The 16,905-nt window shown below is 38.0% G+C and overlaps 1 protein-coding gene and 2 long non-coding RNA genes across 42 annotated transcripts; all 3 read left to right on the top strand.

Moving 5' to 3' along the window:
• Positions 1 to 230: 230 nt before the first annotated feature.
• Positions 231 to 15,164, top strand: LOC146919289 (uncharacterized). 38 transcript variants are annotated; one of them, XM_085712651.1, is made up of 12 exons: positions 240 to 801; positions 881 to 1,076; positions 9,684 to 10,421; positions 10,805 to 11,707; positions 11,786 to 11,912; positions 11,997 to 12,097; positions 12,257 to 12,418; positions 12,962 to 13,154; positions 13,397 to 13,453; positions 13,540 to 13,652; positions 13,979 to 14,295; positions 14,490 to 15,164. In XM_085712651.1, exons 1-4 carry the CDS (start codon positions 743 to 745, stop codon positions 10,811 to 10,813), a joined length of 1,002 nt encoding a protein of 333 aa, XP_085568777.1. In that variant the 5' UTR covers positions 240 to 742; the 3' UTR covers positions 10,814 to 11,707; positions 11,786 to 11,912; positions 11,997 to 12,097; positions 12,257 to 12,418; positions 12,962 to 13,154; positions 13,397 to 13,453; positions 13,540 to 13,652; positions 13,979 to 14,295; positions 14,490 to 15,164. The 38 variants fall into 38 exon arrangements, with proteins under 38 accessions (XP_085568743.1, XP_085568777.1, XP_085568762.1 ...); XM_085712636.1 differs by having other exon boundaries at positions 11,806 to 12,097; positions 14,006 to 14,295; XM_085712647.1 differs by lacking the exon at positions 13,540 to 13,652 and having other exon boundaries at positions 11,786 to 12,097; positions 14,006 to 14,295.
• LOC146919290 (uncharacterized) lies at positions 1,085 to 3,145 on the top strand. 2 transcript variants are annotated; one of them, XR_015011428.1, is made up of 2 exons: positions 1,085 to 1,466; positions 2,771 to 3,145. It is a non-coding gene; the product is annotated as an uncharacterized LOC146919290 (long non-coding RNA). The 2 variants fall into 2 exon arrangements; XR_015011429.1 differs by having other exon boundaries at positions 2,779 to 3,145.
• Positions 7,653 to 9,657, top strand: LOC146919291 (uncharacterized). Of its 2 annotated transcripts, none has more exons than XR_015011427.1 (2): positions 7,653 to 8,083; positions 9,388 to 9,657. It is a non-coding gene; the product is annotated as an uncharacterized LOC146919291 (long non-coding RNA). The 2 variants fall into 2 exon arrangements; XR_015011426.1 differs by having other exon boundaries at positions 9,396 to 9,657.
• Positions 15,165 to 16,905: the final 1,741 nt, after the last annotated feature.

Genomic DNA, 16,905 nt, shown 5'->3' on the forward strand with positions numbered 1-16,905 from the left:
CGACCCCTACCTTTACATTCTGACTCTTCCAAGTTTGAAATTTTATGTTAGAATATTATTTGTCAATTTTTTTCCTTCACAAAAGCTAATTACTTCCCCAACAAGACCAATGCTACCTAATTCCCCTCACTTTCTTATCTTTCCGGTCATTATTATAAGCAAAAATTCATTTTTTAGATTCATTCAATATACATTATTTATTGAATGAATCTAAAAAATGAATTTTTGCTTATAATTGTGACCGGGTGGAGTACCTATTTATTTCAAGTTTATGTATCTAACTTTTAATCTTTTGCATGGGGAATTATTTTCAATCTGTCTTTTGTTCTGCATGTGTGATAAAGTTAATACTACTACGCATAAAATGCTATCAATGGAAAGAAACAAGTAGAGACGCAATTATCGGTAGAGATTGCGTAAGTTCAGTTCCTTTAATAGATGAGTGATGATTGAATAAGGGATAGGCATTGGAACACGGTCGTGTATCTGGATCTTCTCTCTCATCTTCCAAAATATTCATTTCATCTTCCCGATCAGATCAAACGATCCTATATAGTGTTTTCCACTACAACTCTTTCTTTTTCATTTTTTGTTTGTTGCTGCTTTGCGTAAGGTTGATTGTGTTTTGAGACTAATTAATTATTTATTATGCTTCCATATGTTTTTTCAGGTTGCTCTATTCCAGTACAAATAAAGACACAACTTGAGCACTTATCTTAAGCTTTTTTTATAAAGTGCTTAAATGTTTCTTCTGTTGTGGATTTTAGAATATCTTCACTTGTTCCTAGTGGACAATGTAAGGTAATATTTGTACAAATCAAACCACTATTCAATAGCCATGTATTATGATTGTCATCTCATCGTTTCTTGTAATGCCTAGGTTTAAAGTGAAGTATTTTCCAAGTGGGAATGTCTACATCGGTTTTTACAAGGGAAACCGTAGGCATGGCAAGGGAAAGTTCACATGGTCAAATGGAACAATATACGAGGGTGATTGGGTTGATGGAGAAAGGACAGGGAAAGGGCAGATCATATATCCATCAGGAGCAAGTTTTGAGGGTGAATTCTTTAGGGATTCCTGTAATACCCCATCCATTTATGTTGCGAGTAATATCAGTTAACGAAAGAAAGTGCGCGTCTGAGCTTAGGGGCGTAATTGGAATTTGAACTTGAGGGGTATTTAAGGACAAAAGGTCCCAAAATATTCATTTTCATTTGAACTTTCTCTCTCTAGGTTTCCAACAATATTTCTCTCTCCCTTCTCTCTAAAATTTCGACCCAATCTCCCCTCAATAATCATCCACTCTTTGTGTTAATTCCTTGAGGCAAGCATCATGGAAAGGGATAAGAAGTTCTTGATGGAAAACACCTAAAGATTGTAGAAGCAAGCTCTCTCTTTTGATTCTTGTCTACCTAGGGTTTGGTTTAAGCTTAGAAACACTTGAATCTTATTTCTTTTGGGCAAGGTGAGTTCTTAGTTAGAAAAACCTTCCTTTGGTTTGAGCTTTCTTGGTGTGTAAGCTTTGATTGTGCTAGATGTGTTTATGAACTTCAAAACTAATTCTTGATGAATATTTGTTAAGTTTGCCATGAAATATGTTATTTATTGCTTTAGTATGTTGCTGGATGTTTTGGTGCATTGCAGGAAGCATTAGGATGCGTTTTGGGTCAAAAATTGCAATTTTGGTACCACAGGCCCGAAGAACTACGCTAATAGCGAAATTCTACGCTAATAGCGTAGCTCCCCAGAAAAGCCACGCCCCAGGGGCGCTATTAGCGCAGCCCTCTGGAGTGGCCATGTTAATTTTGGCCTTTTGGCCCACCCTCGGGTCGGTGGTGCGTTCTGAAGTATTTCTTTCATCGTTTTACAATCTTATAACCCCAAAACGACATCTAGGCAATGCATCTAACACGTAACGATTCTCGAATTAAAAATCATGGCAATCATAACATAATCATTAGGGATTTCTAGTGAGCGAATCACTTGAATGTGAAAGGGAAAGTAATAGTTTATCAAGGGAAGAAACATAGAGACTCGACATAGTTTGTCGTGAGTAGAATAGCATCATTTAGACGATGAATGATAGATTATGATACGATTAGATATCTTTTCACTAAGAATGTTTTAACAACATATATGTGCCGTGTCTCTTGTGATCACACTAGGTTGGTTTCAAGAGGTTTCCATTAGGTGAAGCGGGAATAGCCGTAAGGGACCCACACGTCACTAGGGAGTTCCGGTGGTTTACCTTAGATAGGTTTCCATCGAGCAGATAGGGTTTGCGCTCGGGTTTACTCCACCCCGGGGCTTTCCATAAAATGAATCCAGATATTGCTATTGTTCAACGCTAACTCTTATTTCAATTATTGTTGACTATGAGATGACGTCAGATACGTTAAGCTTCAGACTAGAATATTTAAAGATAGTTTTGTCAATGACGATTCTAGGTTTTCCCCTAATCGTACGACTTAGTAATGTGACATATGTAAAGACCTCGATGCTTAGAGAGTATCTTGGTAAAGCGGTCTTAAATTACCCCTTAACCGCGATGTCATATTTAGAGATATTGAGACTATAACAAGTAAGTTGATCCTACGACGGGTCTAGCATGCACTACCGTCTAGGAAAGCAACCCACACACGTATAATCAACCGTCAGGTTGTAAAGTAGACACGTGGTAACCATAGACTTTCCCCGAGGTTATCACTAGCTAGGGTTAGATAGAACTCACTGAGGCATTATGTCTCATCCCTCTCCTTATTTGTTCAGGTTCTCAGGTTTCCCGCAGTAAAGGTAAAGAAAAGGTGCAGGAATAACATGCTTGCAAGGACTTCATCTTGGTGTTAAAGTAGTTGATGCATATGTATAATTATTAGCACATGTAGTATTGTGGATGTATAATTAGATTTGTACGACAAACTTCTATGAAGAATGATGTATTATAAGACTTTGGTTGTTGAAGTTGTGTTTTGATGACAAAGTTATATTGTAAAAATTAATGTATCCAATATCAGTTTTAACGCACTTTTGATTATTCTAGACACTATCAAAGTGGGCGTTACAAATTGGTATCAGAGCAGGTCGTTCCAGATCGTGCCTTGGGTCATTAATATTACAATCCAAGAAGTCGTTCTTTCGAGTTTAGGATATTGTCCTCATTGTTATATTTGGTTGAAATTGATCACTTTGACTTAAATATGGCAGTTAGAGAGGAAATGTCCGGAGCGCGAAGAGGACGAGGCCGGCCAAGGAATAACCAGAATGATGAGGAGAATGAGAATCCTAGTGCTCAGATGTGGGCACAGTTGATGCAGCAGAATCAGCAGATGATGCAAATGATGCAACAGCAGATCCAGCAGAATGCTCAATCCCATCAGCAGTGGGTTGCAGCTATGCAACAAGGTCCGGGAGTGCATCAACAGCATCCTCCACCTCCAGTTGTGGGGAACCTAGCTTTCCGAGAGTACAATCGGAACCATCCTCCAGAGTTCGATGGTAGTGGTGAACCACCAAAGGCTAAGAGGTGGATTAAGCACATGGAAAAGATTTTCCTTATGGCCAACTGTACCGAGGAAGATAAGGTGATCTTTGCAACTAATCAATTCCGAGGTGCAGCCCAGGATTGGTGGGAAACGGCTCGGCGTAGGATGGAGGCTAATGGGCTAGAGTTGAATTGGGAGAATTTTAAGCAAGTTATGAAAGAGAAGTACCTTCCTATGACATTCAAGGTCAGAAAAGAGCAAGAATTTCTTCACTTGAACAGGGTAACATGTCCGTGACGGATTTTACCAAGAAGTTCGAGGAGTTATCTCATTACTCAACTCACAATGAGTATGCTGGTAATGAAATGTGGAAGGTTAATCATTATAAGCATGCTTTGAGGGGCGAGTTGTATGCGGTGGTCAGTCAACAGAGGTTGACAAACTTTGATGAGATGGTACATAATAGCTTGGAAGCTGAAAGAGGTTTTGACAGAGCTGCTAAAGAAGGTACTACTGCTTTCGATAGAAGAAGAGGTAGCTTTGTTGATAAACATCATGAGAAGTTGAAGCCAAAGGGGTCTCCTCAGATGGGTAAACAGTCTGGTTCTTTCAGATCCTATCCAACTTGTAAGAAATGTGGAAAAGCTCATACGGGGGAATGTAAGCTGGGTGACAACTCTTGTTATGCTTGTGGCCAGACGGGACATTACATGGCAAATTGTCCAAATAGAGGAGACAAAGGCAAGGGAGCAAGCACTACAATGACTAGAGGAAGGGTGTACTCACTAGATGGGAAGAAGGCTCAGGAGAATGAAGACTTGATCAGCGGTATGTGTTTTCTTGGTCAGAATCCCATTAGAGTTTTGTTTGATTGTGGTGCCTCACGTTCCTTTATTTCTTTTCAATGTGTGGAAACTCTTCAATTGTCTGTTTCATTACTAAAGCCCCCTATGATGGTGACTACGGCCACCGATGGAGGAGTCGTAGCTAATTATGTATGTGAGAATTGTCCTATCACCGTGTCTAGCAAGACTTATTATATAGATTTAGTATGTCTTCCGATGAAACAACTTGATGTGATTTTGGGAATGGATTGGCTGTCAGCGAATCATGTGTATATAGGGTGCGCAGAAAAGAGTATCTATATGCCAACTAGTGATACGGTGGAAGGAGTAGCCTTGTCAGAATTGATTAAGCACACATATCAGATGGCTCAGTTTATCTGTGCTCAAGATAAGAAATTTTATGTGATGCTCACTGTGACTCCAGAAACAGATTTAAGTCCTAGCGACATCCCAATTGTCAGTGAGTATTTGGATGTTTTTCCGGCAGATATCACAAGTTTACCTCCCGAAAGAGAAATTGAGTTTTCAATTGATTTGATTCCAGGAGCAGAGCCAGTATCAGTAGCGCCTTATAGAATGTCCCCCCTAGAACTCAAAGAATTGAAAGCCCAGTTAGAGGAGCTTATTCAGAAGCATTTCATCAGGCCTAGTGTTTCTCCTTGGGGTGCACCTGTATTGTTAGTCAAGAAGAAGGATGGCAGCATGAGGTTGTGTATTGATTATCGCCAGCTGAATAAGGTGACCATAAAGAATAAGTATCCTTTACCAAGGATTGATGACTTGTTAGATCAACTCAAGGGAGCGTCAGTGTTCTCGAAAATTGATCTCAGATCGGGATACCATCAGATTCGTATCAAGTCTTCAGATGTGTCCAAGACGGCTTTCAGAACACGATACGGGCACTATGAATTTTTGGTCATGCCATTCGGTGTAACTAATGCCCCCGCAGTTTTCATGGACTATATGAATCGGATTTTTCAGCCATATCTAGATCAGTTTGTCATTATTTTCATTGATGACATTTTGGTTTATTCCAAGAACCCGCATGAACATGCTCAACATTTGAGAATAGTGTTGGACATTCTTCGGGAGAAGCAATTGTATGCAAAGTTCAGTAAATGTGAGTTTTGGCTAACAGAAGTCAGATTTCTGGGTCATGTTATTTCTCAGGGAGGTGTAGCAGTGGATCAGTCGAAGGTAGAGGCCATTCAGAATTGGACTAGACCAAAGAATGTGTCAGAAGTTCGAAGCTTTTTGGGACTAGCTGGTTATTATCGCCGTTTCATTATGAAGTTTTCCCAGATTGCTTTACCCTTAACCCGACTCACAAGGAAAGATGTACCTTTTGAGTGGGATGAAGAATGTGAGAAGAGTTTCAAGACTCTGAAGAAGAAGTTAACGCAAGCACCAGTCTTGACTCTTCCAGACCCGGAGAAGAGATATGTTGTGTTTTGTGATGCATCGTCTAAAGGACTTGGAGGAGTACTCATGCAAGAAAACAATGTGATAGCTTATGCATCTAGGCAACTCAAGACTCATGAAGAAAACTATCCCACCCATGACCTAGAATTGGCAGCCATAGTGTTTGTTTTGAAGAGTTGGAGACATCATTTGTATGGAGCACAATTTGAGTTGTTTAGCGATCACAAGAGCTTGAAGTACTTGTTTGATCAGAGGGATCTGAATATGAGGCAGAGGCGTTGGATGGAATACCTAAAGGATTTCGATTTTGAATTGAAATATCATCCAGGAAAAGCCAATGTTGTAGCGGATGCATTGAGTCGTAAAGCCTTGATCCAAGCCGAAGTAAAAATGCATGTTTGTAAGTTGCACGAGGAGATTCGAGACCTTAACCTTGAAGCCACAGAGGATGTTGATGGTATTTGGTTACACAGATTAGAAATCACTTGTGACTTGCGGTCAAGAATTGTACAAACACAGGAGACAGATGGTGACTTACGAAGGAAAATTGGTCATCCAGAATTTTCTATAGCTTCGGATGGGGCAATTTTATTCGAAGGAAGAATTTGTGTACCGAACGACGCAGAACTCAAAAGGATGATTTTAGAAGAAGCACACAAGAGTAGTTTCTCGATTCATCCTGGTGCTACCAAGATGTATCGCGATCTAAGGAGAGATTATTGGTGGCCTGGAATGAAATCAGATATTGCTGACTTTGTAGCTAGATGTCTGGTGTGCCAACAAGTTAAAATTGAACATCAAAGACCAGCGGGGTTGCTACAACCGCTAGAGATTCCTCAGTGGAAATGGGAGCAGATATCTATGGATTTTGTGGGAGGCTTACCTCGTACTCAGAAGGGACATGATTCCATTTGGGTAATCGTGGATAGATTAACCAAGTCGGCTCATTTCTTACCGGTTAAGTCTACCTACAAAACCTCTCAGTATGCAGAATTGTTCATTTCAGAAATAGTTAAGTTACACGGTGTTCCAGTGAGTATCGTGTCGGATAGAGATCCCATCTTCACCTCACACTTCTGGAAGGCTTTCCAAAGGGCTTTAGGGACTCGCTTGAAGCTGAGTACGTCTCATCATCCACAGACTGATGGACAAACAGAGAGAACTATCCAGACCTTAGAAGATATGTTACGCGCTTGCATATTGGAAGATGGTGGAAGTTGGAATCATCACTTACCTTTGATAGAGTTTTCCTACAACAATAGCTACCACTCTAGTATTGGGATGGCACCTTATGAAGCTTTGTATGGTAGGAAGTGTAGAACTCCTTTATGTTGGGCTGAGGTAGGAGATAAGAGTATTCTTGGACCAGAAATCATTCAAGAGACAACCTTGAAGATTAAATCGATTCAGGAAAAGATGAGGATAGCTCAAAGTCGTCAAAAGAGTTATGCGGACAATCGACGAAGGCCTTTAGAGTTCAATGAAGGTGATCATGTATTCCTGAAAGTTACTCCCAAATTAGGCTTGAGGGGTACTTTCAAGATTAAGAAATTGTGTCCTAGGTATGTAGGACCGTTTTTGATACTTAGGCGTATCGGACCGGTGGCTTATCAATTAGCTCTACCTCCAGCTATGTCAGGTATACATGATGTGTTTCACGTGTCCCAACTGAAGAAGTATGTACCGGATCCTTTCCAACCAGTTGAATTGGATTCTATAGAGTTGAAATCAGATTTGACATTTCAGCCGGAACCAGACATGATAGTAGACCGTGATGTCAAATCTCTCAGAAACAAAGAGATTCCTATAGTGAAGGTAGTATGGAAAGGTTGACCGGATGGTGAAGCTACGTGGGAACTAGAATCAGAAATGTTGAAGCAGTATCCGCACTTGTTTTCAGGTAAATTCTAAATTTCGAGGACGAAATTTTTTTAAGGGGGGTAGAGTGTAATACCCCATCCATTTATGTTGCGAGTAATATCAGTTAACGAAAGAAAGTGCGCGTCTGAGCTTAGGGGCGTAATTGGAATTTGAACTTGAGGGGTATTTAAGGACAAAAGGTCCCAAAATATTCATTTTCATTTGAACTTTCTCTCTCTAGGTTTCCAACAATATTTCTCTCTTCCTTCTCTCTAAAATTTCGACCCAATCTCCCCTCAATAATCATCCACTCTTTGTGTTAATTCCTTGAGGCAAGCATCATGGAAAGGGATAAGAAGTTCTTGATGGAAAACACCTAAAGATTGTAGAAGCAAGCTCTCTCTTTTGATTCTTGTCTACCTAGGGTTTGGTTTAAGCTTAGAAACACTTGAATCTTATTTCTTTTGGGCAAGGTGAGTTCTTAGTTAGAAAAACCTTCCTTTGGTTTGAGCTTTCTTGGTGTGTAAGCTTTGATTGTGCTAGATGTGTTTATGAACTTCAAAACTAATTCTTGATGAATATTTGTTAAGTTTGCCATGAAATATGTTATTTATTGCTTTAGTATGTTGCTGGATGTTTTGGTGCATTTCAGGAAGCATTAGGATGCGTTTTGGGTCAAAAATTGCAATTTTGGTACCACAGGCCCGAAGAACTACGCTAATAGCGAAATTCTACGCTAATAGCGTAGCTCCCCAGAAAAGCCACGCCCCAGGGGCGCTATTAGCGCAGCCCTCTGGAGTGGCCATCTTAATTTTGGCCTTTTGGCCCACCCTCGGGTCGGTGGTGCGTTCTGAAGTATTTCTTTCATCGTTTTACAATCTTATAAACCCAAAACGACATCTAGGCAATGCATCTAACACGTAACGATTCTCGAATTAAAAATCATGGCAATCATAACATAATCATTAGGGATTTCTAGTGAGCGAATCACTTGAATGTGAAAGGGAAAGTAATAGTTTATCAAGGGAAGAAACATAGAGACTCGACATAGTTTGTCGTGAGTAGAATAGCATCATTTAGACGATGAATGATAGATTGTGATACGATTAGATATCTTTTCACTAAGAATGTTTTAACAACATATATGTGCCGTGTCTCTTGTGATCACACTAGGTTGGTTTCAAGAGGTTTCCATTAGGTGAAGCGGGAATAGCCGTAAGGGACCCACACGTCACTAGGGAGTTCCGGTGGTTTACCTTAGATAGGTTTCCATCGAGCAGATAGGGTTTGCGCTCGGGTTTACTCCACCCCGGGGCTTTCCATAAAATGAATCCAGATATTGCTATTGTTCAACGCTAACTCTTATTTCAATTATTGTTGACTATGAGATGACGTCAGATACGTTAAGCTTCATACTAGAATATTTAAAGATAGTTTTGTCAATGACGATTCTAGGTTTTCCCCTAATCGTACGACTTAGTAATGTGACATATGTAAAGACCTCGATGCTTAGAGAGTATCTTGGTAAAGCGGTCTTAGATTACCCCTTAACCGCGATGTCATATTTAGAGATATTGAGACTATAACAAGTAAGTTGATCCTACGACGGGTCTAGCATGCACTACCGCCTAGGAAAGCAACCCACACACGTATAATCAACCGTCAGGTTGTAAAGTAGACACGTGGTAACCATAGACTTTCCCCGAGGTTATCACTAGCTAGGGTTAGATAGAACTCACTGAGGCATTATGTCTCATCCCTCTCCTTATTTGTTCAGGTTCTCAGGTTTCCCGCAGTAAAGGTAAAGAAAAGGTGCAGGAATAGCATGCTTGCAAGGACTTCATCTTGGTGTTAAAGTAGTTGATGCATATGTATAATTATTAGCACATGTAGTATTGTGGATGTATAATTAGATTTGTACGACAAACTTCTATGAAGAATGATGTATTATAAGACTTTGGTTGTTGAAGTTGTGTTTTGATGACAAAGTTATATTGTAAAAATTAATGTATCCAATATCAGTTTTAACGCACTTTTGATTATTCTAGACACTATCAAAGTGGGCGTTACAAATCCCGTCATGGTCACGGCACCTTTACAGAATCCAATGGGGATGTCTACATTGGTAACTACGAGAATGATCTTTGTTATGGTCACGGCACCTTTATAAAATCCAATGGGGATGTCTACATTGGTAACTTTGAGAATGATCTTTTCCATGGAAAGGGAAAGTACACATGGTCAGAAGGAGAAATATATGAGGGTGATTGGGTTGATGGAAGCAGGACAGGGAAAGGACGAATCATATATCCATCAGAAGCAAGTTTTGAGGGTGAACTCTCTGGGAATTCCCGTCATGGTCACGACATCCTTACAAAATCCGACAGGGATATCTACATTGGTAACTTCAAGAGTGATCTTTTCCATGGCAAGGGAAAGTACACATGGTCAGATGGAGAAACATATGAGGGTGATTGGGTTGATGGAAGTAGGACAGGGAAAGGACGGATCATATATCCATCAGGAGCAAGTTTTGAGGGTGAACTCTCCGGGAATTCCCGTCATGGTCACGGCATCCTTACAAAATCTGACGGGGATATCTACATTGGTAACTTCAAGAGTGGTTCTTTCCATGGCAAGGGAAAGTACACATGGTCAAATGGAACAATATATGAAGGCGATTGGGTTGATGGAAGAAGGACGGGGAAAGGACGAATCATATATCCATCAGGAACAAGTTTTGAGGGTGAATTCTCTATGAATTCCTTTCATGGTCATGGCACCCATATAAGGGTAAATTATTTGACTCAGGTTAATTATTTTATCCTTTTTAGTATTATGGAAAGTTGATCTAGCATATATTCATGGTTACTAGAATTATTTATTACCTTTCTTTCAATGGTTCTATACTTAATTATTTTAAAATCATAGCCTTGTCAAAGAAAATTTCAGTCCTGTTTATGGTCTGTTCAGTTACAGAGTATTGAAGATGTCCTCGTGACAGACATGTTGAGTTTATTTATTTAAAAAAGAAGTCTTTTTGATACTCTTTCAACACGCACTCTTGTCGTTTCGGGGGACATATCCAATACTGATAAAGATATTGTAGCAAGAAACATGAATATGTGCTTCACATTTATTATGTTTATGGCATTTATTCTCGTGCTAATGAGTGTTTTATTTTTCCTACGCAGAGATCATGATGATGTGAAAGGGTGATCTCAATTACTATAGGAGATGAAGATGTAGAGCTAGGAGTTTAGTAGGCAGTTGGTTTTGGAGTCAGCTTTCTTGTATTCCTCTGTGTAGACGTTTTACATCAAGTTGAACTCTATTCTAAAATTTCAATGTTTTTGAATTTTATTTGTTATTGACTGGTACCAATTCTCAAAATATCTCACCTTGTTGAGTGTTAGTGGTGATAGACATCTTATTCACATTTTGTTTAGCTCAGACTTCCTTTCATTGCATGATAACTTAAGATTGTCGGTGTTTAATGTTTACTTACATATCAATCATTGAGTGGTATTCTTGTTGCAATTTTTCCTTTGTGCATGAGATCATTATGTATTTAACTCAGAGTAGCTTGATGCAATTTCTAGCCTCATTACATATTCAAATCATTGAATACCTTCACCTTTTGAGCAATTATGTCAACATTAACATCAACAAAGTTGATTGATTTTGCTTTCTTCTCAATTCTCACTATCATAAAATTGAAAATTTTGCTTCATTTAAGATAAACGCCCAAGTTATAAAACATTAGTTTCGAGACTTTTGGCTCATACTTTTTCTCTATACACTATCTCTCTTTTCCCATCGCGTGTCATCGTGTTCACCTTGTGCCTCTATTCTCTCCCTGGTTCCGGAACACTACAATCTCAACTTTCCCACTTCATTCATCGAAATCCCTCTCCACGCCTTCAACTCTGTCGATGCCAGAATCGCCGCCACCTCCATCAACGACATCACCACCGCCGATCATCACGCCACCACCGTCTGTTTACCACTTCACGGTGTAGAAATTGACGAAGATCGCTCCAGTCTTGGTACCAGCGAATCTTCTAGAACATTTTACAATATCTTAACCGTTGACGGTAACATTGTCATTCTGCAATCTCTACTTCAGCTTGTTCAAATATTGTGGTTAATTAATTTTTTTTTTGTTGAATCAGCTAGAACAATGTTTATGCAGATTGTGATGGATTATTTTATTGACGATCATGGGATTGAAGTGGTAGATTCAGATGTTGATTAAGGTGATCAAGATAAATTGAACAAGAGGAGAACGAGAGAGATTCGGTATGAAGGAGACCCCAATTTCGCCTTGCCTTTGATGTATGTAGCTAATATGTATGAGAGTTTGGTTAATGAAGTTAACATTAGGCTTGATTCGTTGAATGGTATTCGCGATAAGTTTATCGGTGTTGCTCTTGAAGCTGCGATCGGATTGCATAGAAGACTCGCGAAGAAATTTCCTAAAAAAGGTCCTTTTTATATTCAATGTAGATTAGATTTCATTTGATTTTAGCTATATAGTGCTGGAAATGGAATTTTTGTACTATGTATATAATGTTTTATTGCTTAGGGTCATATGATGTATTGGTTGTGTAACATTTAATGTATTCTATGTTGTTCCTCGACAGGACTATGTCCATATAACAGAAGAGAAGTGGCAACTTCAACTGAGACGAGGACTAGGTTTCCAGAACTAGTTATACAAGAGAAGTGTGTGTGCTTTGTGGTGTATTTAATGGATTGAAAATTGTTGAAAGACTGAAGTCCGTGCCTATTGATGATGCTGGGTGGTGAGTTGCGTGTTGTAGTGTTTATTTTTTTATTTGATGGATGTAACCGACCCCACTTAGTGGGATAAGGCTTGGCTGTTGTTGTTGTACTTAAATATTATTTTAGTTGTGTTGGCATGTTTTGATTGACAAGATTTTTTCTTTTGTTTATTAATATGTTTTCATTTTAGCTGAAGATCTGCTATGGCTGCTAGGATATATGCTTATATGTTTTCACTGTTATTTTTTTGCTATATCAGAATGTGTGACCTAAGAAATAGTGCTTGTATTTTATCTGTAGTTCTGTGGTATACCAGAATTCTATTATGTCATTTTTTTAATGAAATTATTGTGTCAATTTTAATTGAACATGTGACAGCTCCCTGATGCTATGCTTGCCTGTTCCCTTTTGTTACATTTTAATGAAGGTTACTTTATTCTCTAGCTACTACTAATGGGTGTAATAACAAAATCGGTTATGATGGGATAGAGGTTGTGCATCGATTTCAGCTAATGATGACAAGGAGTACAGCCTTGGTCTCACTTGTTTGTTTTTGATTTCAGGTTTAAAAGATTGACAGGTTGGAATGAAGTAGCAATCTCAGCTAACGATTACAAATTCTACTCTCCAAGACACAGGTATAGCAGGTATAGGCGTGGTGCATCAATTTCACTTCCAAATATGCCAGATATACCTTTAAGCAATGGTGTTGCCTCATTTCGGAAAATGAAGTGCTGTTTTTAAGATGCTCAATACGTAAGCTACTGCAGTTTTTTGTGCAATGTCTAAATTGTGTCGCTACGGAAATATTTTACTGGCATGCGTTGGTTATGAATATGAATATAATGTGCTTTGACATCTGCTGCTGCACAATATAATGATTGATATGTAATGATATATTATACTAAATGGGATAGTAATACTATTTAAAGGTTTCATAAATGGTAATTGCTGGAGTTTCTTGTCCAAACTTTATGACTTTTGACTTGTTTTTACAGAGTTATCCTGGAGCAGACAATTCTACGACATTGACTACTACTCAAGGATATCGCTTAGTAAGTAATTTAAAGTTAATATATTATTGTTTTTGTTAGTTTGTCATCGCATGGAATGGATAGTGAATGTTGTTTTTTCACCTCAGTTTGACTTTCTGGTTTGTTATCACATGGGATGGATAGTGAATGTTTATAACGACGTGGACTTTATTTCCCAGCACCAAACCCTTGGCGCCTATTTATTTTGTTTAACTCAGAGGTATATATCTATGTTTAAGGAAATATTAGTATCCGGTGTGAGAATGAATGTGTCAATTTCAGAAATCACATACCACACTGATCACTCTATGTGCCAAGGACTACATGCAGCAAATACTGCAGCAGACAGGATAATCTACTAGTTAAGCTTTTATAAGTGTCTTAAAGAAATTCAATAAAAACTAAAATTTAAAATATTGATAGCTTAAATATTTTATTTCTAATTTCTAAATATAGCAATTCACTTTTAATTCCTTAACTAATACCTTTTGCATGGTGATTTTTTGTGTGCTCAATTATGACATAATCCTATCCTGTTTGGCATAGTATTTGAAACTCTCAATCCTTTGTCAGCGATGGATGTGGATGGAATGAGAGATGGTTGCTTGCTGGTGTGTATGACTCTAAAACTCTCCAATTATATGCATCATTTGTTAGAAAATATGAAGGATTGAAGGTTGACGATCTGTTACTGGTTGAGTAAAAGGAGTGGAATACAAAAATTCTGCGGCATTCTGTTATTTCAATCAGTGCAGCATGACATGCACATATGGAAGGTGGAAACCATGGGAATTATTCAGTGCAAAGTGCTTATAAGTTGTGCATCAATGAGTTGATTAATGTCGATCATTTGAAAATGAAAGGTGTGGTAGGGAATTGGGATTGTATTTGGTGTTTGAAAGTTCCATCAAAAGTGAAGAATTTAATTTGGCAAGCGTGTCATAACGTGCTGCCTCATAGAATTCGTTTGCAAGATGAGGAGTTGATTGCTTTCCTTTATGTGTTTTTTATGAAGAATCGGGTGAATATGTTTTTTACTTGTTTTTTCAATGTGCAGGGGCCAGGGAGTATGACCTGTTGCAAAATGGTGATTTGTGAATTGAAATATTGGGTATTTTACAGCAGTTAAGAACAAATGTAAAGCAGATAAGTTTTTACTGCATTACGATATTTTATCTCCGACATAGTGTCTCTTTGCGGTTATTATTTGGAGTATTTGGAAGAGTCGTGATATCCGCATCTAGGAGAATGTTTGTTAACAGCAGAAGCATATTTTTTGGCACGCTGAGCAGTTATTTCAAAGCTGGTGCAGGTGCAGCGGTACATCAGTTCAGGTTCGACAGCAGTGCAGGGAAAAAAACATGACACGCCGCTGTTGAAGCTGTCACTCTTCCATTTGTTTCATTAATAAAGGTGAAGCTTGTGGCCTTCTTTCCGCTGTCTGGTAGGTGCACCATTTGCAGTTAGATGGATGGAGCAACTTTTGAGCTTGACTCTGAGCGAATGGTAGACAACCTTCAATCTATTAAGGAAGATGTCTCGAGTTTAGTGCTATTATTTCTTATTGTAGACATTTGTCTTCTTTTTACCTCTAAATGTCGAGTTTACCACGAGACAAGCGAACAGAGTAGTTCATGCTTTAACAAAAGCGGTCGCATCTTTATGGATTATATTTCGGTGACATAAAGTAACATGACCAACAATGACAAAAGTAATCTTTTTAAACATAAAAGGATGTTTGAGAGAGAGAGAGAGAGAGAGAGAGAGAGAGAGAGAGAGAGAGAGAGAGAGAGAGAGAGAGAGAGAGAGAGAGAGAGAGAGAGAGAGAGAGAGAGAGAGAGAGATGACCAACAATGACAAAAGTAATCAAAGTACAAAACCAACAATGACAAAAGTCATGACAACACCTAATTTCAGTTTCAATGAAATTGGCACCTAATTACAAATATCAATGAAATTGTTCTCTAAACAATCTCTAATCATGTTGCATCATTGTTATTGTAAATGCAAGTTAATTGATGTATGGTGAATTAATATATTTTAAAGTCTGCGAGATTCCAATTATAAAAGTTTACTTATTACATGAAGTGATCACGTGATCATTTTGGTTTAGTTTAGCCGTGGTTTCTATAAAATCACTGTGAATTTTCACGTTTTCACACAAGTTTGGTTTTTTAGCCTCACGATCTTCATGTCCAGCTTGCCTCGGGACGTGAAATTTCCAGTGCAAAAGCTAATCCAAACACATACTACATCTTACCGACTACTAATATCTCTAATAATTATAAAAATAAAAAATATTCTGGTAATTAAGAGTTCATATGTGATATAACTAAAGTTTTGTTTAAATTATTTTATTGTTTAAAATCTTTACCATCTATTGATGGCTGGGTAGCTCAACTAATTTAGTTATGTCTCTAAACCCTCACACGTACAGTTTTCTTGTTAAAAAAGAAGTGCATCTTGGATAATTTGTATCTAAACCCTCCCAATCATATGCATAATTTGGTAGCAAACATGAAAGTGGAGAAGGAATTAAATTCAAATTTGATCCAACACATCATTTAATCATACTGCTGCAAAAATTCTGCAGATTATGTTATTTCGATCAATGCAACATGACAAGCACGTATGGAAGGTGGAGAAGAATGGAAACTATTTGGAGCGAAGAGCTAATAAGTTGCGCATCAATGAGTTAATTAATGTTGATCACTTGAAAATGAAAGGTGATTGGGAATTGGGATTGAATTTGGTGATTGGATGTTCCTCTTGAAGTGAGAATTTAATTTGGCGAGTGTGTCATAACATGCTGCCTCATAGAATTTGTTTGGGACACGAGGAGTTGATTGGTCTCTTTATGTGATTTTTGTGAATAGTTGTGGATGTGTAAATTTTTTTTTTTTTCTGTTCGAATTCTAAAATTTAAATGTGTAAAAATCCTTAAAAAAAATAAAAAAAAAAAAAAAAACAGTTAGCCACAACACTAAATTGGTTTAAATGTGTAAAAATCCTTTAAAAAAAAAAAAAAAAAAAAAAACAGTTAGCCACAACACTAAATTGGTTGTGGCTAATTTTTCCATCTCTAAATGACAAAAAAAAAAAAAATGCTCCGGATTTTAGAATCTGAAAATTAAAGGAATTTTTGAAAAAAGAGGGGCGCGCAATAGAAGTAGACCAAATGTATCTGAGAAATTATAGTATTACCGATTAGAAGTATACCAAATGTTTGTACCCAAAAAAAAGTATACCAAATCTAATAGGAACAAGCACAACCTGTGTAATGCTAAACACCATTCCTTTTACATCTATAAGCAGTTTCTTCAGCAACAATAATAAGAGTGATGTGAGAAAAACCGCAGCAATAGTTTCTTCCGTTAACTACTAATTACTAATATTTGCATATCGAAAAAAGGGACCATCCTCACCTATTTGCAGTTGGTAGACCAAATACAAGAACAGGCTTCACCACAAAC

This window comes from Medicago sativa, chromosome 5, assembly GCF_051527215.1.
Source record: "Medicago sativa cultivar Bolivia chromosome 5, Bolivia_mono, whole genome shotgun sequence".
Classification (NCBI taxonomy): Eukaryota; Viridiplantae; Streptophyta; class Magnoliopsida; order Fabales; family Fabaceae; genus Medicago; species Medicago sativa.